Below are 24,315 nucleotides of genomic sequence, written 5' to 3' on the forward strand. Positions count from 1 at the left end.
CCATGGCCAGCTAATTTTTTTGTATTTTTGGCAGACGGGGTTTCACCATGTTGCCCAGGCTGCTCTCAAACTCCTGAGCTCTAGCAATCCACCTGCCTCGGTCTCCCAAAGTGCTGAGATTATAGGCATGAGCCACCATGCCCAGCCAGAAACACATGTAGAGATCAGCTGCTTCAGCTCTCTTATTTTAAGATTAATAATTATGTATGATGATAATATCTCCTGGTTATTGAAGAAATGCACCAGAGACTGTATTTGGTATTTACTGTATATTCTCCCTAATACTGTGAGGTTAGTGGTATTGTATTTATTTTAAGAAAAAGAAACAAAGGTCAAGAAAGTTTACAGTATTTACCTGAGGACTCAAAGATGGTAAATGGAGCATCCTGAAGTCACATCCCCATCTACAGAGACAGAATGTTTGTACTGTATCTTTTACAATTGCTGCCTTTTAATTTTTCATTTTACAAAACAAACTAGAAAACCCTTTCCAGATATATGGAGTATTTCAATTTCTAGGCTGGAGAAAATCTACTAAGTAAGAATTGAATGATGAGAGAGATTTTATTAAAATTGTATTCTTTACTCATTTCAGAATAATATAGTGTGCCAGATACCCGGTACATCCATTAACACCTCCCCCTACGTCACCAGAAACTGTAATGGCTTAAAACAGCAAGCATTTATTCTCTTGATACTGTGGTCAGCAATGTGGTTCTTCTGGCCTGGGTCAACTTGGTGGATCTGTTCAGTCTGGGGTCTTGGCTGGGGTCTGGTTGGTTTGGGGGTGCTCAGGTCGGGGAACTTGTTTGTGTTTCATGGAGCCTTTCACCTTTCGCAAAGCTAGCCCATGCAGTGATCTCAGAGTTGCGGAGAACAGCAAGAGAAAACAGTCTCCAGGATATAAATGCTCAGGAAGCCTCTTCTTGCATCAGATCTGCTAATATCTCATTGGATGAAACAAGTCTCATGGCCAAGCCAGGGTTACTGTGGAAGGAGACCCCCTGAGAGCTTGGGTATAGGGAGGTATGAAGATGTGGACGGCCATCACTGCACACTTCTATATCTCTCAAAAACAGAAAGAGTGGTACCTACTCCCTAACTTTAAGGGCTTATACGCAGTCAATCAGAAAGTAGAGATTATAGAAAACTGCGGTGTAAAGCACTATCTGATGACTGTCACATAAAATGCTGTGATTCTGAAAAGGTGGTGATCATCTCAGCCTGAAGCAACCAGAGACCCAGTCCCACAAGAGAGGCCGTAAGAGCTGGACACCAAGGTTTAGGTGTAATTCCAGGTAGCGTGGGGGATAAAGATAGAAGAGAATAGCATGAAAAGAGATAACTTGCAGAGCACTGGACATATTTAAGTTCGATGATATGTAGATGGTGGGCCTGGAAATTTAGTTTGGTACAGGATAATGTGAGATCATAAGTTTTAGGTTAAGTAATTTACACATTTATTAAAGTTTTGCCAGATTTTGGCACCCAGTGTTAGTCTTTGTATGAAATTTCGTCCAAAGAACAAAATATGGATTTTAAATCTGTGTCTGTCTGCTAGCATTTAGGAGTGTTGTAAAATGAGTATTTAATCAGTAAATATATTATACATTGATGTGCAAAAGCAAGGGGTGATCAGAAATGTGGGCTTCTTTAGAACACGTAAAGAAAATGAGTTCTGACAAAATGCCATTGAATTTGGCAATGCGAAATCACTGCTGACATCTGAGAAACATTTTCACCAGAAGCCAAATTGCAAGGTGTCAAGGAGTGACAGAGCTGACAGCAGAGGAGGGATCACAATTGAGTCCAAGGCAGTTTTTATAGTTGAGGATTGGAGTGCTGCAGTGGGAGAGAGGATGATCTCATTTTTATAGGCAGAGATGACCGAGCCAATGGTAAAGAATTGAATACCTGAAAAAGGAAATCATTAACTGTGGTTAACCGTTAAATGATTCAAAGCTTCAAAATAACTTTTTCTTTCAAATATCTTTTTGATTTTGTTTCCGTATGACTTATTATTCCCATAACCCCTCTAAATAACCGTCGGCTGAACAGCCCCCAATATAATCAACTTATGATTAACTTTCTAAGGAAATCTCCAGTTTGGAGATGCCAAGGGATGTTATTAATACAAACAAAAGCAAGACTCTCTAGAAATTGTTACAGGCATTAAACTTATCTTCACCTACATTTCTCTTCTGACTTTCTCCCCACTGCTATGGACAGGTGTCCTGGTAAGTTCTCTGCTTTTAGTAGTGAGAGGTAATAGTCTAGAAACACAGTTTTAGAAATCAATTCCATTAGAGGTAAACGTCCAAATAAGACTAGATTGGGGGGAATTTAAGACTACGGCAGGGTTTAGATAAAAGAATTTGGCACTAGCAGGTGAAGTTAAGCATACAGATATCACACGGCCCAGCAAAATTATTTCTTTGGAAAAGGTGGTGAACTTTGTGCTTCCAAGAGACCATTCTACACCACCCAATTATAGAAGAAGACAGGGGACCATCTAAGTAGAATGAGAATAGCATGAATCATGTAATAATTCATATCAAACTGGTGGCTCACAGACACTCTGGAGGAGAAGGACACTCAGGAGTTCAAGACCAGCCTGGCCAACATGACGAAACCCCGTCTCTACTAAAAATACAAAAATTAGCTGGGCATGGTGGCGCATGCCTGTAATCCAAGTTACTCAAGAGGTTGAGGCAGGAGAATTGCTTGAACTTAGGAGGCGGAGGTTGTAGTGAACTGAGATCGCACCATTGTATTCCAACCTGGGCAACAGAGCCATACTCTGTCTCAAAATAATAATAATTAGCTGAGCTGTGTTATAACTGATTCCTTAATGGAGAGATTAAGAGCACTCCAGTTCATTGCAGTCCACATCATTCCTCATTACTTGCCAATTCCCAGACAGGTTGTCAGTTACCATTATCCTAACAGTTGTACTGGTGCTTGTGCTACAAGAGCAAAGTATTTCTTTGTATCCATATTCTCAACCATGGGGAAGTAAAGGTAACCCAAGAGTATTTCTAGAAAAATGAGACAACATGTTTCTTCAAGGGCTGATGTGCAAAATATATTCCTATTGGCAGATGGATAACTTAAAGTCTTTCTGCCTACCTGGCTTTGACAGGTTTTTTTGTTTTGTTTTGTTTTGTTTTTCTTTCTTTTTTTTTGTGATGGAATCTCGCTCTGTCTACAGGCTAGATTGCAGTGGCGTGATCTTGGCTCACTGCAACCCCCGACTCCCTGGTTTAAGTGATTCTCCTGCCTCAGCCTCGCAAGTAGCTGTGATTATAAAGTACCAGCTTTTCACTCCTTTCAACTCTTGGTCTTAGAAAAAATAGTTTCATTTCCATCCTTGAGTATGGCAAAGGGAAAAATGTGGCCAGTGTGTTTTAGTATATGTGCATCATGACAGCATTTCTTTATGTCCTCCTGGTCTAAATACTTCTTCTAATGTGTGCAAGAGACAACCACAAGGTTTGTGCACCTAGAAGTTCCTTGAGATAACCACCACGATAAGGAAACCTAGGAGGATACCTGAGAAGAGAGTCATACGATATAAAAAGACTTTTAAAAAGAATACGTCCTTCCAAAGTGAAATAGTAGGACAGATAAATGAATAGTGTTGCTGATAAAAGTATCTTCTTTTATGGTAACACTTCAACTAATGATCAAAGATTTGATGTTAGTTCTTTTGTAGAATAAGCAAGTTTGATCATAGTCTCCCATTTAAAAAAGAACATATTGCTAAAAAGTTACTTTGTTACAAATAGCTTGAGAAAATTTATTGAATTGTGGAATTCTGTTTTTCCCGCAAAGCCAAATCCTAAAAATTCCTACAGATCTTACGTGGTTTTAAAACAAGGCTCATAAGCAACATGCTAACATAAATGGCAAAACTATTTTATAAACGTATGTGTTTAGCAAACGTGTTAAAATGTTCTGTGACTTATTGTAATTGTGGGACTTTTTAGTAGTTTTCCTCCCCCTCCCACTTTTTCCTCTTAACCATTTCTTAACCCCCTTTTTTTAGTTGGGTTATTCATCAGTCTTCTGTTAATTTGATGAGCTCTTCTTTTATTATGAATATTCATCCTTTCTCTGTTGCTCACATTTTCTTCTGGTCTTCTGGTTGTGTTTTAACTTTTTCTGTGCTATATTTTAGAGCATATAGGTATTTTTCTTTTCACAAATCTGTGAATCACTTCCTTTTTGTCTTCTGTTTTCTTTTTGTATTCCTCATACCAAAATTATTTAAAATAATTTAAAATTGTGGCCAGGCGCGGTGGCTCACGCCTGTAATCCCAGCACTTTGGGAGGATGAGGTGGGCAGATCACGAGGTCAGGAGATCGAGACCATCCTGGCTAACACGGTGAAACCCCATCTCTACTAAAAATACAAAAATTAGCCGGGCGTGGTGGCGGGCGCCTGTGGTCCCAGCTACTCGGGAGGCTGAGGCAGGAGAATGGCGTGAACCCAGGAGGTGGAGCTAGGAGTGAACTGAGATCGCACCACTGCACTCCAGCCTGGGCAATAGAGCGAGACTCCATCTCAAAAAATAAAAATTAAAAAATTTAAAAAACTTAAAATTGTATGTTTTCTTCCAAGTACTACATGCATTTGGTTGATGCAGATGACCGGCAACCCAAAGTGGGAGTCTCCTTTCCTCCCCTACCTCCCCATTCCTGTGGCCTCTGTCGAGAGAGAGCCACCTTAGCCCTGGTTGGCATTTTCTTCTGGTATTTATAGAATATAACTTTCTTGTAATGCTATTTCTGGATTTTATTTTAAAAAATTTTTTGAGTGCCTTTTACATTCTAGATGCTGTTCTGGGCACTGGAGTTTCAACAGAGATCAAAACAAACATCCTCCTTTTCTAGCACTTCTGTGTTGGGAGTAGGAGTGGAGACAGATTGCTGAATAATTTGTTCGATGGTAATAAAGTACTAAGAAGAAAAGTAACGTGGAAATGGAGATGGGGTGATGAGGGAGCTGGGAAAATGGGCGTTTCAAATTTAAATATGGTAGTCAAAGAAGGCCTCCCTGAGAAGGCCATATTTGAGCAAAAACCTAAGTGAGCCTTGTTGGGAATAAGCATTCCAAACAGTGGTACAAGCATGTGCAAAGGCCCTGAGACAGGATGCATGTGCACAGGCTGCCAACAACGTGTGCAAAGGCCCCAAGACAGGATGCATGTGAGCAGACCCTCCAACAGCGTGTGCAAAGGCCCCGAGACAGGATGCATTGTGCATAACTGTGTGCAAAGGCCCTAAAGATGGGTCAAGAGACCAGAGTGACCAGAGCAAAGTGAATGGGGAGAGTGATAGGAATTGAAGTCGAGATAACGGAATGTTTGTGGGAGGAGGAACTTTGGCTCTTATACTCCAGATCATTGAAGGGCTCTAAGCAGAGCAGTAACATGAACTGCCTTCTATTTGTAAGGGTCATGCTGGCTGATCTGTTGGGAATGGATTTTGAGGGAGAAAGAGCAGAAGCAGGGAGCTCCTGTAGTCATTCAGGCAGACAGTAATTGTGGTTGGAAGCAGATGTTATCTATGGAGGTGGTGAGAAGATGTCCCATTCTGGATATATTTTGATGGTAGAACTGAGGAGATTTCCTGACAAATTGGCGAACCAAGGATGGGTGTATGGTTTTTGGATTTAGTAGCTACAAAGATGGAGTTACTATTTATTGAGACGGGAAAGACTGCGGAGAAGTAAGTTGGGCTGAGGAAAAGTTCAGGAATTCTACTTGACATCCGAGTAGAGATCTATGACACTCCAAGATTTAAATACCAATTTGTATGAGAATTATACTTTAAAACCATATTTAATAAGCTCTCACTGATGTGAAAGTACACTATGCGGTATGATTCTTACTGACCTGTAACATACCTCATTTCTTAGAGGTTAGCATGTTTATTAATGAAAGAGGTTTGGCTTTTATTATTAAAAGAAAGGAAAAAGCTCACTGGGCAATGTAAGTTGTATGTAGTTTGCATAAAATTTTGTAATAATCCAAGTGCAGTGGCGCACACCTGTAATCCCAACTACTACAGACGCTGAGGCGAGAGGATCACTTGAGGCCAGGAGTTCAAGGCTGCAGTGACCTACAATGCTGCCACTACAGCCTGGGTGACAGAGTGAGACCCTCTCTCTTAAAAAGAAATTAAACCATAGTAACAGCATGAAGGTAAATTGCTAATATGCTGTAAATATGAATTGCTGAAATTTACACCATTTAAAGTTGAATCTCTGTAAGTCAGGGGCTGCCTGTGTATAAAGATTGTCAAATCATGTATGTTTATGTATATACTTGCATATATACGAATTATTAAAAAAAATTCACTTCTTCTATAGGCTTTTGAAAATTTTGCTTAGCTTTGGTGGATGGCATGGAAGTTAGTTTATTTTTGGTTTTCCAGAACAGTGTGTTTGCTTCCAAAGTATAATTGCTTCTCGATGGTTGAACAGTCAGCATTAAAAATTCTCCTTTTTCCTACTGCAGTACAAAATAATCCATATGAAGAGTAATTTTTTTGTAACATTGATCAGATTTACAGACTGTTTTCCTCTGGCTAATTCATTATAGAAAACTTGTTCTAATCAATTCACAAAGCGTCACTTATCATGCATCTCTTTTCTAACGTACTTTCTTACAAATAATTTCCTGAAAAGTCACTTTTTCTCACTTTTGCCCTTGCTCTGGAGCACTTCATACATTCTTTTAAAACACGATCAGTTTGGGGACTTAATGTAACTTAAGAGGGGTTTGCCATAAAGTTAAATATAAATGAAACTGTCTGTTGTTATTTCTTTCAAATGTTATTATTTACCCACATCTATTCCTAGATGTTTTTTCCTAATCCTGTTTATTTCTGTCTGTCCTCCTATGTTGAAGCCACACTGATCTTCAACAACTTATCTGCATGTTTTATAAATCCAGTAAAAATTCCCATGTATTCAATATTCAATCATTTTATTAAAGAATGTCATGCAAATTAAGTACAGCTCTGTCTAAATATTACTGCCTTAATATTTTTCCAAAACATAATATTTATGCATAGAGAACATTTAGAAGCATTCTTTCAAAAGTGACACAGGTTCTTTCTTGAATACGAAAGAACACTGCATAATCTCAGCATGTCTGGAATACTACTTGGAAATATTTTTTCTGACAGAAAGAAACCATTTCTGCTTGGAGAATTTTAGGTTGCACGGACTCAACTAAAAAAAATATTAAAATTTCAAATCAATTTTTCTCTCTGTTCGGAACTATATTTTTATATACAATTTTACATATGCATAACTGTATTTTCTCATAATTTTGAAGAGATAAGTAAGAACTTATTTCTTTATTAGCTGGCTTACAAAAAATTAAATTCTCATATGGATTCTTCTCTCTCTTTTTTTATGGTGATGTTCTGTGCTGTACTTTAAAACAAATTGTCAGTGGTATCAGGAAAACTTTTAAAGACCTAAGTAATATTTTTCTTTGAAAATTGCAAATTGATATCTTTTATTAACTTTTGTGATTTCATTAGGTACTTTGAGTTTCTATGTTTATTTTTAGCCTGAGATGAGCTGAAAGACTTAAGGGTATTTATGGCATGTGAACATTTCTTTACATTTACTGAGAGCAACTTTGAACCTGCAACATTGCAGAGATGAATTTTCTAATAGTATGTTTGAAAGCCTTTTTCCCCTTTATCTACAAAATTAGCATGTATATAATTGGCTAATACAATCCATGAAAATGTTCATTTTTCTTTGGTGATTTTTTTCTGACATTGTTTTGTAAGATCAATATGGAAGCTAACTAACCTAGCCTCTTTAGATTTCAATACATCTAGATTTAGCATTTCTTCTCAGTTTAAACCTCCTCCCAAGATTTTTACTTGTTTGTTACTGTAAGATGTTCTTAATTGTCCTCTATAGCCTTTGGGATAATTTGATGATTGGCATATAATGAGAGCATCATTTTGATAATAATTTTCTATTAAGATCATGTTACTATGTTGGTTATGATTTGCACTATTACAACAGCACTGACATTATATTCAAAATGTTTATATTAGTAGAAATGTTCAATGTTTTGTTGTCAGAAACCTAATATTGTATAATAATTTCCAGCTGCTTAGTTTTTATTAATGTCTACATTAAAAAAAAAAATCTTCTTAAGAAGTTCACTTGTAGTAAATTTTTTTTTTCCCTTATAGTTAAGGTACCTATTGAATCAGTTATTTGCTTGGTCAAAGGAATCTGATTTTTAAGATGCAAAAAAATAACTTTCATACAATGATTTTAAAAAGTCTTCTGATTAAAAAAATCTGCATTTTAGTAATTTTAAGGTGAGAAAAAAAATTAAATGTTTATTTTTTTCCTCCATTGAAAAAATTAAGCAGTTTTCTAGACTGTGTTTGCATCAAACAAATGTATTCCTTAAAACCTTAGGAACTTTGGAGTGGCTCCTTCTCTAAACCTCTATGAGTCAAGACTATATCACGAAGACCTCTTTTCGCATGCTATAAACATGTATAACATTTAAACATATTAAAAACTTATTTTTAACATTAGAAATGCATACTATCTATTAGACCAGGTTGGTTATGTAAAAGAAATGTAATCAAAGATTGAAACTGTCCCATTTGAAAAATTGCAGGTGGTAATGTAATATTATTGATTTTCTTTGAGTTGACAGAAAGCCAAGTCCCATTTTCCCCTCATTCACATGTGGGATTTTTGGAGGCTATTAGTGTGGGTGGTGAGTTGTCTTGACTTTGCTTGAGGGTCTTTTATGTTAATGGGCATGTTGGTAGCTAAAATGATCATGTATTTTTAATAAAATGCCATCTTAAAGGTCAACATTTTATTAAAAAGTGAGATCATTAAAATTACAAATATTTACATTATAAGTTTATATTGAAATTACGTATTTGTGGGAGCCAAATAATACTATAACTTGTGATTTTAGAAAAGATTTTGTATCCATTTTATTAGTTTGGTTGTAAGTTTCAAAACCATAAGTACTTCTCTTTTTTTCATCATTGCTGCTTAGGTGAGACTTCTGCTTCTCTCTCTTCCTTGCCCTTAATCTTAACTTCTTATATTATATTCTCATTTTTTATACTTTTCCATGATTTTTGCTTTTGTTGCTTGCTTTATGCTTGAATTTATGTGGCTATTCCTAACTATTGTTAATATACAAATTTGATCTGTTACCATAATCACTGAAAAAGATAGATGATTAGAACTTGCCTCTGAGACATAACCAATGTGTATTTTGTGTTACATGCTGGTATAACCACACAACTACATCTGCCAATACGGATTTCATTTGTTTATTTCTTCATATATTGTGAACTTTGTGTTTTTGTGTTTTCTTTTTCAAATTACAAATTTGAAATTATGTAGTTTTATATAATTATATAATATTATAGTAATTTTGAAAAATATATAATATTATAGTAAGTTTGAAAAGTAGAACAAATTATTGTCCACAGCCCTCTCTACCTAACACAACCATTGTCTTTTAAAAAAATATGTTTTCTTCTATATTTCTGTATCCATAACAGTCTTTATGTTAGTAAAAAGGTAAAACTCATAGTGTGAGTATGATTATTGCATCCTGTCTGTTTTTTTCCATTGATTATATGAAATGCATTTCTGTGGTACTATGTAGTTTTATAATTTTAATAGTTTCAACTCCATTTCTTTGAGAAGGTGTATTATAATTTCGTTAATCATTTCCATACTTCTGCATATCGTGGTTGCTTCCAGGTTTTTTAATTGTTAAAAAATATTGCTAACATTTGGAATTATAGCATAGGTAGTTATAATATGTATAATATGAAACTTATTTTAATAACATGATTCTTAATTTATGTATGTAAGCATTAAGATTAATACTCTATTGATGAATAATGTTTTACAAATGCAATATCGAGAAATAACTTTGAAAGCGACCAAATCGCAACTGCTCAAGTTTTAAAATTTTTTACTTAAGAGAAATTAGAGTGACTGGAATACTTGCAAAAAGTTTTATTTTCTAGTCACGGGCCTGCGTTGTGAAAACACCTTAAATTACAAGTATTTGAGAGTAAGTTTTGTGTCACCTAGTGGTTGGGAGCCAATGTCACTGCCTTACATATTTTTGTATTTTGAATACAGGGGAGTATTAAAATGTGTTTCCTTATATTTGGAAAATGTCTTCCGTCAGGAAAAAATTTATGTTTTTTATCCCTAAGTTAAACCATTGGTTCTCTTTGTTAATTTTTTCTATTAGATTATTTCATACCTAACATAATGTAATAGAAATAAGCTAAATTCATTTTTTTTCTATTATGCATCTGTGTATATAGGGTAATATTTCAAACTTTCTTCTTGGCTTCATTTTATCATTTAATACTTCAACCAAAGCTTTGGCCATCTTTATTTATTACACTGAAGAGTCTACTTAAACACATGGATTGTTATACCCACCTCATAGGGTTGCTGTGAGAATTAAATTCATCCCACATAAAGCACTTTGAGTAGTGCCTGTCATCTAGTATGTGCCCGACAAATATCAACCACTACCACCACTTACACTGTTGTTTTGGTATTGATATTAAAAAGAGAATGAAAGGCAAGGTACGGTGGCTCACGTCCGTAAACCTAGCACTTTGGGAGACTGAGGTGGGGCCAGGAGTTTGAGGTTAGCCTGTGCAACCTAGTAAGATCCCATCTCTACAAAACAAAATTTTTGAAAAGTAACCGGGTGTGGTGGCATGTGCCTGTATGTCCAGCTGCTTGGGAGGCTGAGGTGGGAGAATCGCTGGACCCCAGGGGTTTGAGGCTGCACTGAGCCATGATCGCACCACTTCAGCCTGGATGACAGAATGAGACTCTTTCTCAAAATAACAAATAAATAAAAATAAAAAGAGAAGCTAAATTTAGACCAAGAATCACCTTTTTCTGTCATGGCATAATAATGTACCATCTGGTATTTCAATATAACGTATGTGTCAACATTAAAGTAGTAGAAGGATTGTTGAGTATTTCTGGGACCATTGGTTAATTATTTAGAAAAATATAAAGTTACAGCCACACTTCCCAGGTCTGATTTCATCATGATTACATGTCAGTAATTCCAGATGGAATTAAAAAATTAAGTGTAAAGCCATGCAACCCACTTTTTAACACTTCAGAAAATATTGGTGAATATTTATCAGAACTAAGATGGAAAAGTTATAGAAACAATGGAAGGAATCACAAAGGAAAGATATTTATAAATTCAAACACATAAACAGTTTAAATTTCTTTATGATGACAGTTAAAAAGGAAAATAGAAAACCTTACGTCTTTTTAACAAAACAAAGGGCTCATGACCTTATTAAAAGAGACCTGTGTCTATGTATTTGTGAAGACTCTAGTCACAAAGTGATCAAAATTTATAAACCAACAATTTACAGAAGAAGTAAGAAATGCAAGTGACTAATAAACATGAAAAAAATACCCTTAACTCCACTAGCAGTTAAAATAACAACGATGTACGGTTTTCACTTGTCAAATCACTAAAGATTTTAAAGAAGAGATTAGAAGTCCTTTGATGAGAGAATAGTGAAATGGGCCACTGTACATACTGCTGGTGGGAATGGACATTGATATTAATCAATCTGAGAAACATTTGGACAGGATCTGTCTAGTTTCTAGCAATTTGCCCTAATGAAGTCATCAGTGACATGGGATAAAGGGATGTTTATTGCAGTCTTACTGAACTAAGAAGCAAATAACAAGCAACTGAGATCTCTCCCTTTACAGTTAGATTTTTAACTTTAAGCAAAGCTATAAATTAAATGATAAATGAACAAGTCATAAATTATTTCTACTGGAAAATATTAGATAAGCAGTGTCTGTGATTAGGGACTGACCTGCAGCTGCAGTCTTAACTCTGAAGTCACTTTCCTATTGTAATAAACTAAACGTGCCGTTCCTTTCAAAAACACAAATCTCTAGCAGCTGTGGGTAAGCTCCCTGGAAAAAGCCTGTCCATAAAAACGTTGAGCCAATTACAAATTGCGAAAACATGAAATGTAAGGAAAAATATTTTTTACGTAAAGCTGTTCCCTTACTCTAAATTCCTTGTTAATGTACCCCTTTCCCTTCCATCTTTTTTAAAGCCAGCTCTTGCTAAGAATTTTGCACTGAAAGTGAACTGAAATCAAACAGGTTCACGTTTATCTAAAAGAATCCTCTGTGTACTTTCAGTTTAAGATCACATATTTTGGTCTTCCTTTTAATAAGAGAAGATCTGAAGGCAAGAAATGATTAACTCCCTTTTCCAGACACAGAATTACTCTCCCTTAAGCTCAGACTTAACTAAGGTGTACTGACACATCACTCATTATTTTACTGAAATTGGAAAATTACAGCCTCTGTACTTCCTGGAAGGATGTGTTAAGTGTGCTGTTACCTCTTACTACCCATGGGGGGCAGATTCTAGAAAAATTGCCCTTAGGAGTGTGGGGCAGGCTGAAAAATCATCACAAATAAATACTCTGAATTTCGTAACTCTTGCTATATCTTTTGTTCTGGCTATTTTATTGGTTGTCTGGGCTGGCGATTTTTCCTTCTTCTCACCCTGTCTGTGTGTGTGTATACATATATATGTATGTACATGTATATATGTGTCTGTGCATATATATGCATGTGTGTGTATGTATATCAGATGTGTGTGTATGTAAATATAGAGTATTAATATGTATTTGTGAATCAAGGGAGTAAGTAAAAAGTAAGACCAAAGGAAAGGATACTTTCTTTAAATGTAAATATCATAATAAATAGCTATATCCCTAGAAAGAGAATCTATGAAGACAAATGAAAAAATAGTTAATACATGCTAAACCTTTCCATTGTGTTTTCTAAACTTATTTATTTATTTATTTAGAGACAAGGTCTTGCTCTGTTGCCTAGGCTGGAGTGCAGTGGCAGGATGTTGGCTCCTGTAACCTCCACCTACTGGATTCAAGTGATTCTCATGCCTCAGCCTCCCAAGTAGCTGGGATTATAGGAATGCGCCACCACACCTGACTATTTCTGTTGTATTTAAAATGTCTTAATACTTAGTAAGGTACTTTAGGCATCTACAATATTTAACATATTTAAATCTGGCTTTAATTTTAACATTTTGTCTGTTTTATACTATTGGTCAATTTGAAACTCATTAGTGAGCCTCTTAACTCCCCCTCCTCGCCCCGCTTTTTTTTATTTTTGCTAGACTCTGTGCTGTGGGACTACAGGGGATACATGTTCCTGCCTTCAAGGTTCTTTTAGGTAGTTGGAGGCATTGAACTGTAACTAACAGTTACAGTATGAATCTGTAACTAACATGTAAAACACTTACCATATGCCACAGATGGGACCGAAAGCTTTACATGAATTATTTAATCCTTAACCACCTTGTGAGGCAGATACTACTATAATCTGTATTTTAAAGTAGAGGAAATGAGCCTTGTAGAGAAGTCAGCAGAGCCTAGTTACTGGTCCGGATCACTCTGCCAGCCTCTGCTTGGTAACAATCAGTGACCAGCTACTCCCGCGAAACCCCTGTGGCGACCTCACTGCCTTTGCTCCTTTGCATTGTAAAATATCATTCAAAGCACTAAAGCTTCAGAACCTGTGTGAATTCCTGTGTGTTCGCGGCACTAAAGCTTCATAACCTGTGTGAATTGATTGGTGTTGCTACAGAAAAACTGATGTGAACAAGTGCAGTGTATGGCGGCACCATGTGTGCCTGGCAAAGAGCAGGCTCAGATGACCTTCCGAGTTTCTTCTAGCTCTAAGGCTTTCTTGTTTGCAGAGCGTTAGCCTTTGACACCTCTTAGAATTTTAACTCTTAGAAAATGCCTAATATGTCATGCTTTCTTTGTTGAAATTTACATGAAGCAGATGAAACAGGAATGGTAATAAGGTTTTTGTTGCTGCCTTTTAAAATTACTTCCATTCAGTAAACGTTTATCAAGCACCTGTTCTGTAACAAGCGTTGCACAACTGACATCATCCAACTATCTATGCAACATGGTCCCCAACTTTGACACTCGTGCAGCATCACCTTAAGAGATCTGATTATCTTCTCTCTTGTCCTCTCTAACTCATTGTTTATGATGAAAGTTAAAAACTTGGCTGGTTGCGGTGGCTCATGCCTGTAATCCCAGCACTTTGGGAGGCCAAGGCGTGGATCTCCTGAGGTCAGCAGTCCAAGACCAGCCTGGCCAACATGGAGGAACCTCATCTCTACTAAAAATACAAAATTTAGCTGGGCGTGGTGGCAGGCGTCTGTAGTCCCAGCTACTCAGGAGGCTGAGGCATGCGAATCGCTTGAACCTGGGAGGCGGAGGCTGCAGTGAGCTGAGTTTGCACCACTGCACTCCAGCCTGAGCCACAGAAGTGAGACCCTGTCTCAAGGAAAAAAAAAAAAAAAAAAAAAAAAAAAATGAAAGTAAAATCTTAAGTAAATTGTAAAGACTCAATTAGGTAAGCACATTGAAATTCAAGGTTTAGCTGTGATTTAGCTCATCAGAAATTTGTCAGGTTTTTACTTTTGGATGTTATTTCCTGTGGATGAAGCATTTATGTTCTTGTTATATCCATTCCTGTGCCAAAAGTTTGTAGTGACTTGACAGCAAGCCTCCCACTGTACAAGGAAAAATTATAAAGGAATTTATGGTTCTACCTGCTTATCCTGTAATTGCCTCTCATGAGGCAAGAGCTGTGGAAACATGAAATTAGAATGCTGTGAAATACCAGCATTCTAACTTGTTGTTAGAGTAGCTCATGTATCATCTTTGTGCTAAACCAGAAGCCCCCCTAATACTGGGCTACAGTCTGGGCCAGCACACACCAGGGATAGCGTAGGTGCTGGGGGTGGTTTAGGATAACTGAATTCTGCAATTAGGAAGAGACCCTTGTCTGAGAACCACTGTGCTCAAGCACGAGGGGTAGTTGTGAGGACCTTGGCTACTTCTGGTGTGGTGTGTGATGTCTGTGATAGGAAGATGGCTGGGTTCGGTGTCTCATGCCTATAATTCCAGCACTTTGGGAGGCTGAGGTGGGCGGATCTTGAAGCTCAGGGCTTCAAGACCAACCTGGGCAACATGGCAAAACCTTATCTATACCAAAAAAAAAAAAAATTAGCCAGGTGTGGTGGCGCATGCCTGTGGTCCCAGCTACTCAGGGGGCTGAGGTGGGAAGATGGCTTGAGCCTCGGAGGCAGAGGTTTCAGAGAACCAAGATCGTGCCACTGCACTCCAGCCTGGTCAACAGAGGCAGACCCTGTCTAAAAAAAAAAAAAAAAGAAAGGGTCCCTTTTCTGGATTCTATGAAACTTTCCCTATAACCTAGAAAACAAGATGAACAAAGAGTAATAGACAGCTTTTTCTCTGGCACTTTTCATAGAAGTTTGAATCCTCTCTGCACGTGTGATTTTAGAATCCCACCTCTTTTTCTCATCCTAGGGCCAGAGGGATGCATTTACCTTCTAGCTTCCCTTGGATGTCATCTCTGTCTTATAAGATAACCATGTGTTTACAACTTGTCCTGTTCTCTTCTCCTCTTTACCTTTGTAAAGGAGCTTTAAAACAACTGTCTTCCTTGTTTTAGATCCTTTATAAACAACCTTGTCTCTCAATTCAAATATCTTCTCAAAATCAGAGTGACTCTTAGAGGGCCACAGAAACATGTTATCGGATGAACTTTAGTCACTCTGTCCTTAATATCTTGATTGATTTTTATTAAACTCTGAATCCATAAGGTGAGTCACATAAAGCCATTGTTAGCATTGGTAGTTGTTTCACTTTTCCTTCATTTTGAATCCTGTTATTTTTTTTTTTTTTTTGCAATCCAGTTTTTGAGGCGGAGTCTTGCTCTGTCGCCCGGACTGGAGTGCAGTGGCTGGATCTCAGCTCACTGCAAGCTCCGCCTCCCGGGTTTACGCCATTCTCCTGCCTCAGCCTCCCGAGTAGCTGAGACTACAGGCGCCCGCCACCTCGCCCAGCTAGTTTTTATATTTTTAGTAGAGACGGGGTTTCACCGTGTTAGCCAGGATGGTCTCGATCTCCTGACCTCGTGATCCGCCCGTCTCAGCCTCCCAAAGTGCTGGGATTACAGGCTTGAGCCACCGCGCCCGGCCGAATCCTGTTAATTTCTTAAACCCAATGGTAACAATTATTCATGTCCTTTATGCAATCATCCTATGATATCCATGGGAGATTGGTTCCAAGACCCCTTGGATACTAAAATCTGCAGATGCTCAAGCCCCTGATATAAAATATGTGCTTGCATGTAACCTATGCGCATCCTCCTGTATACTTTAAATCATCTCTAGATTACTTGTAATACCTAATACACTGTAAATGCTATGTAAATTGTTGTTATACTCTATTGTTTAGGGAATAATGACAGGGACAAAAGTCTCAATACAGATGAAATAACATTCAATACATGTTCAAGAGAGATGCAGTTAAAAAAATTTCAGTCCATAATTGGTTAAATCCACATGAATGGAACCCACAGATGCAGACAGCTGACTCTATTCCCTAAAATCCACACAAATTAGTTGTTACATTTTTTTCATTTTGTTACAAAATACCTCTGTTTATAATGGCTGGGCATGGTGGCTCATGGCTGTAATCTCAGCAGTTTGGAAGGCTGAGAAGGGCAGATTACCTGAGGTCAGAAGTTCGAGATGAGCCTGGCCAATGTGGTGAAACCCCGTCTCTACTGAAAATACAAAAGTTAGCTGGGTGTGGTGGTGTGTGCCTGTAATCCCAGCTACTCAGGAAACTGAGGCAGGAGAATCACTTGAACCCAGGAGGCAGAGGTTGCAGTGAGCTGAGATTGTGCCATTGCACTCTAGCCTGGGTGACAAGAGCAAAACTCCATCTCAAAAAAAAAAAAAAAGTTATCTAGTTATCAAAGTTGATGAATATTCTTTTTGAAGAGAATTTATTTTTATACCTTTAAAATGTACTTGTATTTTATTTCTAACTTTGCAGCTGATATAAAATATATATAAGGGTTTTTTGTTTTGTTTTGTTTTTGAGATGGAGTCTTACTCTGTCACCTAGGCTAGAGTGCAGTGGTACGATCATGGCTCACTGCAAACTCTGTCTCTTGAGTTCAAGAGATTCTCCTGTCTCAGCCTCCCGAGTAGCTGAGATTATAGGTGTGCACCACCAGGCTTAGCTAACTTTTTTGTCTTTTTAGTAGAGATGGGGTTTCTCCGTGTTGCCCCAGCTGGTCTTAAACTCCTGGGCTCAAGCGATCTACCCTCCTTGGCTTCCCAAAGTGCTGGGATTATGGGTATGAGCCACCGCGCCTGGCTCTATTTAATTTCATATGTGTCAGTCACATTATGAAACCATAGAATTTCCATTAGAGAAGAGAACCTGAGGCTTGAGCATTTATTCCATCCTCTGGAGTCCAGTTAAAGCTAACTGACTTGCTGAAAACCAACTAATTGTTGAGTGAGTGAGCCTTCTTCTGTCAGCCTGACTGACACATAAGCATACACTACACGACACACTCCCTAATTTAGTTCTCTTCTTGTTTAACAATAGATGCTGCCTGTGCCATGGGTACATTGTTAGGTTATGCTTAGGATGTAATAGAAACTTTGTTAATGTTCATGAATGAGAGAACTTGTTTACATTTAAAATGCTTTTACAGTGTTTTTAGCTTTTTCATATCAAACGTGTTTTTCATATCAATCAGTTCTTGATAAATTATGACTTCTGACTTATTTTGCTTTATTATACAGTTATTTTACTCAATGATTTTTCAACAGAGCTCTCTATTGTTTAAACCAAATAAAATTTACATTATTATAACTACATAAATAAATATTAATTCTAAGTTATTGTTTCAATAAAATTGTGTACTATTATTTTTTTCTTACTGAATACATTCTAACAATATTATGATGAAATAGGCCGGGCACAGTGGCTCATACCTGTAATCCCAACACTTTGGGAAGCTAAAGTGGGGGGATTACTTGAGGCCAGAAATTCAAGAGCAGCCTAGGCAACATAGCAAGACCCTGTCTCTGCAAAATATTTTAAAAATTAGCCAGGCATGGCAACGTGTGCCTGTAGTCCCAGCTGCCTGGGAGTCTGAGGCAGGAGGATTGCTCGAGCCCAGGAGTTGAACACTGCAGTGATCTATGATGGCGCCACTGCTCTCCAGGTTGGGCAACAGAGTGAGACCCTGTCTCTAAAACATTAGGGTTTTACTTCAGTAAACCAATATTATCATAAATAAAATCCAACCCAACTCTGAGGGTTTTTTATTTTTGTTTTTTGAGGGTTTTGTTTTTGGTTCATGTTACTAAAAATATATTTATTTTGATATTTGCAGCTGGTTTTAGAAGAAGTTTTCGTCTTAGTAGAAAAGATAAGAAAACAAATAAATCCATGTATGAATGCAAGAAGAGTGATCAGTACGACACAGCTGACGTGCCCACGTATGAAGAAGTGACACCGTATCGGCGACAAACTAATGAGAAATACAGGCTTGTTGTCTTGGTTGGTAAGTGCTTGTTTCTGTGTGTAATTCTGAGGAAATCAGTGAGCTAGTAAGAATTTCTCTTCAAAGTGAATCATACTTGAAGTTTTCCAGCTAAAAATCTCCTCCTCTTGAACACTTTTATCTTGTCTCTGAAACAAAATCTTCATTTTTTTTTTACTTAATTGATCTGCAGAGACTTTTAAGGCATCTCTGAAGAATGGTACTGTCATTTTAGTGGAACCTTTGTCAAGTGGGGATAGCAAACACTGTTGTAATATATGAAGCATACATCAGGGCAATTAAATAATAGAAATGAATATTTTTGAACACAATGCAAGTTCGTTTCAAAGCATTTTGAGGCAGCAGCATGGGACAAGCTTCAGATGGCATTGAGACCTTCACCAAAATAAAGTATTACAGCAGAGTTCTAGGATATTTCAAGCTAGAGAGTCAGCAGAGTCGCTTTAAAGTTGATAATTGGCTGGATGCAGTGGCTCACACCTTTAATCCCAGTACTTTGGGAGGCCAACACGGGAGGATCACTTGAGGTCAGGAGTTTGAGACCAGCTTGGCCAACATGGTGAAGCCCCATCTCTACAAAAATACAAAAATTAGCCAGGCATGGTGGCATAGTCCTGTAGTCTCAGCTACTCAGGAGGCTGAGACAGGAGAATCACTTGAACCTGGGAGGTGGAGGTTGCAGTGAGCCAAGATTGCACCACTGCACTCCATCCTGGGTGACAGAGCGAGACTCCGTCTCAAAATAAAAAGGTAGTTAATAAAGGAATTGGGGTATTTTCACAAACATCAGTTGCCTTGACTCAGGTTTGCATCCTAGCATCTATCTTGTGCACCCTTCACAGGTGTGAACAGCCACAAGCTCCATGTATCTTCATTTCATCCTCAATGCATTTCTTTAAAAACGTAGTGAGAGATATTTAAACTTCCAGGATCAAAGCCAATGATTTTAGAAAAGTTTTGGAGTAGAAGAGCATGGTGTCTCTTTGTATCAGTACATTCTCACACTGCTATAATTACATGAGACTGGGTAATTTATGAAGAAAAGAGGTTTAATTGACTCACAGTTCCACAGGCTATACAGGAAGCATGACTGGGAGCCCTCAGGAAACTTAACAATCGTGACAGACGGTGAAGGGAAAACAGGTGTGGGTTTCACATGACAGCAGGGGAGAGAGAGTGAGAGCGACGGGGACGTGCCACACGCTTTTAAACCATCAATCTCGTGAGAACTCATTATTATGGGAACAGCATGGGGGAAATCCACCTCTGTGATCTGGCTACCTCCCACCAGGTCCCTCTCCCAGTTACAGTTCAACATGAGATTTGGGTGGGGACACAGAGTCAAACCATATCACTCTTGTCGATTGTTCTTTTATAAACTCATGATGATACTTATGGAAAGGAAAATCAATGGAGAAGCTGAGAATTACCCCGACTTGGTAAGATGGAGTCCTTTGAAAGGTTACAACCCATGCTGTTCATTGAGAGGTGGTGGGTGACTCGTGGGAAATGATGCAGTTTCTCACGTCTGTAGGTCCTGGAAATGAACACTAGCATCATTACATATTAAGATTGTTGGCGTTATTTTGAAACACATATTCACATACTTAAAAGAAATTCAAAATTTCCTTTATTAATGATGTCCACATCTCCTAATCCATTTATACTGAGCCTTCTCGCAGGGGAGGAGGAGGAATTTATTTATAGCTTGCAGTGCCCTACTTCTCATCCTTATAGAGGTGTGCCAATGAGAGAACATGCCTTTCCCAGCTCACTGGGGCTACCTGAGACCTCCTGCTCCTCTGCCACCCCACTGTCCCTTCTGTGCCGCCTCCTTCACCAGCACAGATCACAGCAACATCTCTTCTGTGCCTGTCGCCTCTTCTCCTCAGCCAAGGGGAGAGACATGTAATAAAATGGCAATGAGGCTGGGCACGGTGGCTAATGCCTGTAATCCCAGCGCTTTGGGAGGCTCAGCCAGGAGGATCACCTGATGTCAGGAGTTCAAGACCAGCCTGCCCAACATGGCAAGACCCTGTCTCTACTAATAATATAAAAATTAGTCAGGTGTAGTGGCAGGCACCTGTAGTCCCAGCTACTTGGGAAGTTGAGGCACAAGAATTGCTTGAACCTGGGAGGCGGAGGTTGCAGTGAGCTGAGATTGCACAGTGGTACTCCAGCCTGGGCAACGGAGCAAGATTCTCTAATTTAAAAAAAAAAAAGAAAAGAAAAGACATGTGTTAGTCTGTTGTGTGTTGCTATAAAGGAATACCTGAGATTGGGTAATTCATAAAGAAAAATGATTTGTTCGGCTCACGGTTCTAATAGCTGGAAATCTGGGCATGTGGTGAGGGTCTCACGCTGCTTTGACTCGTGGTGGAAGGCAAAGGGAAGCCTGTGTGTGCAGAGATCACATGGAGATAGAGGGAGCAGGAGTGGTGGGATGTCAGGCTCTTTTTAACAACCAGCTTTCTTGGGGGATGAATAGAGTGAAAACTCCCTCACTGCCTCACCCCAGGGAGGGTGTTAATCTATTCATGAGGGATCTGCTCTTACGACCCAAACATCTCTCCTTGGGCCCCACTTCCAATGCTGGGATCAAATTTCAACATGTAATTTGGGGGGACAAACATTGAGACTATAGCAAGAGGGAAAAATAAAATGGGAAACTTCATTATCTTGGAGGCCACCTCTCCAGATTTGACTCCATCTACACTCTGCCTGGTTTTATTTTTGCCATCAGAGTCCCCAGGTTGTTGCCTTTTGTGCACTGTCCAGAGTTTTGGGCTGTATTCAGCGGGGCATAGGCTCTGGTGAGCTTTCCCCACCATCGTGGGTCTAGAACTCTCTGAAGCTTTAAACTCCTCTGACACAACTTGGCCTTTCTTCATGGGTGTGCCTTAATCAACCTCCTCAAAACTGTGTAATGGAACCCCAGCCCTACTGGTCAGCAGTTGAAAGGGTCATCGGGACAAAAGAATATCACAGCATCATTCCAGCTACCTTTTGAAGCAAAACAGTGCTCCCAGAATTATATATCACCACATTCCATCGTCAGCCAAAAATCATATACCTAATGTATTTTCGCTTCTCCTCTCTTTGAATGCTAATTGTCCAGATCCATGATGACTGATAGAACTAAAATTCATCTGGCCAAAATCATCAGTAAAGAGATTAATTTAATTGTACGCACTTCAGTTGCCCTGTTTTCCCTTTGGCCTTTGGGTTCCTGGTACCCAAATTCTGAACTGAATGTGGACTCTGTTTTGGGGCCAAGTGCTTTGCTTTTTTCTTTTTTTGTTTTCTCTTCTTTCTTTCTTTCTTCCTTTCCTTTCCTTTCAATTCTGGGATACATGTACAGAGCATGCAGGTTTATTACATAGGTGTACATGTGCCATATGGTGGTTTGCTGCACCCATCAACCCGACATCTAGGTTTTAAGCCCTGCATGGATTAGGTATTTGTCCTAATGCTCTCCTTCCCCTTGCCCCTATCACACAGGCCCTGGTGTGTGATGTTCCCCTCTCTGTGTCTATGTGTTCTCATTGTTCAACTCCCACTTACGAGTGAGAACATGCGGCGTTTGGTTTTCTGTTCCTGTGTTAGTTTGCTGAGAATGATGGTTTCCAGCTTCATCCATGTCCCTGCAAAGGACATGAACTCATCCTTTTTTATGGCTGCATAGTATTCCATGGTGTATATGTGCCACGTTGTCTTTATCCAGTCTGTCAGTGACAGGCATTTGGGTTGGTCCCCTCACTTTTCTCACTTTATTTTTTCATTCCCAGCAGAATCCTAAAGCCTTTTTTTCTAGCCCTGTGATATCAATTCTATTGCAATGACTGCTGTTTCTGTCTCCTGTTTGAAATTCCTTAAGTTTGATTCCTGATTCTCAGAGATTTCCCCTTTGTCTTCTAACAGGGGTTTTACCCTTAACATAGTCCTAAACTGGAGATGCTAAATGCTGATGCTCCCAAGTGGCACAGTCAGAGAACATTTATATTTCCTTTGATATGTGCTTCTGCCAGTGAGTGCTTCCTCATTCGCTAGAGATTTCCAGGTGTTAGGTAAATAATTAATTGCATTGCTTCAGTGACAACCAAAATATCTGTTTGAACTTCTTAGGTTTCTCTGCTACTAAGATCTAACTGCCATGTTTCATTACCCTCTGCTGTTCCCAACGCCTTTCAAATAGTCTCAAGCAAGTTTTTAAATTTTAACTTGTTTTTAAGAGAGTCCTGTTCTTCCTCCATGCTATGTAATAACAGTAACTGAGGGCTGTGCGTGTATTATTTCCTTCAGTCCTCCTCGTGACTATATGGTAAATACTTTTATTATTCCCTGTTATACAGATGAAGAAATTGAAGCACAGAAAGAAGTAGGTAACTTGTCTAAGATTCTGCAGCTGTTAGGTTACAGAGCTGATTCAGATCCTAGCAGGTGGACACCAGAACCCTACTTCTTATCTTACTGTGGAATATGGCACATATTATTATTTTTTATTACTTATTTTATTTATGGCACATATAATTTTAAGACGTCCAATCTTAAAATTAGGGCAGTACGTGACACTCTGTGCTGGATCTAAATATCTTACTTTTTTTTTTTTTAAATCTCTTTAAGGACTGGTCATTCATTTTCCTGAGAGATACCTCCTTACTTTGTGAAAGTTTAGATGTGAGTCCAGTGAAAGCGTTTGTGTTCACTTGAATCCTGCCCACGTCTATGACTCGAGTTTCCAATGTAGGTATCCTGAGGTCAGTTCAGCAGGCTTGGTGGGCTCACCTCGCTCTTCCCCACACAGTAATTCTGCACACTGTCCAGGCAGGGTTCCTTACTGCAACTGTCATTACTATTTCACGGTCTTGCTGCTTAAAATTTTTCAACAAAGGGGGTGCTGATTTTCCTGGTCTTTCCCTCTCTAATTTGTTCACATTTCCCATGGTCAACCTGGGGATAAGTCTTCCATTTACCAGGAAAGGTTATGTTCATGATCTGTGTACTGCCTTCAGAGTTCAGAGACTGTCTCTCAATAGTTTTTTGATTGCCATAGATAGAGGTAGTCTTGGAGAATATACAGAGGGAGGAGCTCCTGCCCTTCCCCTCTGACCTCCAGACCCTATTCTAGGGCTTGTCAGATTTAACATGCATCCTGGTCACCTGGGGGTCTTGTTAAGATGCAGTTTCTGATCTGGTAGCCTGGGGTGGGGCCAGAGAGCCTGCATTTCTAACAAGCTCCCAGGTGATGCTGTTGCTGCTGGCCTGATTAATTAGGGTGAATTTTGCTTTTCGCCTACTGCTGCTGGTTCAGATGCAGATGCTGTGAGGTCTGGTGCTGTGCACACAGGGAGAAGCCTTGTTGCTCTGTTTGAAGGGGTTCAGTTGCCATTGCCCTCTTTGGTTAGTGATTGTGAATTGGCTGCCATTTATTTTGATTTTCTACTTTTCTTGGCGTTGTATTTCAGTTTTGTGCTTTCTCGTGTATGCCTTATAATCATGGCTTAGAAACTTTTGGTTTCCTCTTAATCTTTCTGCTGTTCAGGATTTGCTCGCGGTATTTCAGGTTTTGGTTTGTCTGTTTGGATCCACAGATTTGTTATGATTATTAGCCTTTAGTCTGAAATTCCTCTAGGAAAATTAACTTTATCTGAAACTCTTTAGGCCCAACACATTCTTTTCCTGTTTTGGATCTATTACTGGTATAAGGCAGTATTTCTTAAATCTGTTAACAATTG

General features: G+C 38.7%; 1 protein-coding gene across 4 annotated transcripts in view; it reads left to right on the plus strand.

Moving 5' to 3' along the window:
• Positions 1-24,315, plus strand: part of MPP7 (membrane palmitoylated protein 7) — a 254,323-nt gene that overhangs the window by 202,219 nt on the left and 27,789 nt on the right. For all 4 annotated transcript variants that reach the window (XM_023194630.3, XM_023194629.3, XM_023194632.3 and 1 more), the window contains one exon: positions 18,410-18,580. In XM_023194630.3, coding sequence (XP_023050398.1) covers positions 18,410-18,580 — 171 coding nt within the window. The remainder of the gene's footprint in view (positions 1-18,409; positions 18,581-24,315) is intronic.

This window comes from Piliocolobus tephrosceles, chromosome 9 (assembly GCF_002776525.5).
Source record: "Piliocolobus tephrosceles isolate RC106 chromosome 9, ASM277652v3, whole genome shotgun sequence".
Taxonomy (NCBI): Eukaryota; Metazoa; Chordata; class Mammalia; order Primates; family Cercopithecidae; genus Piliocolobus; species Piliocolobus tephrosceles.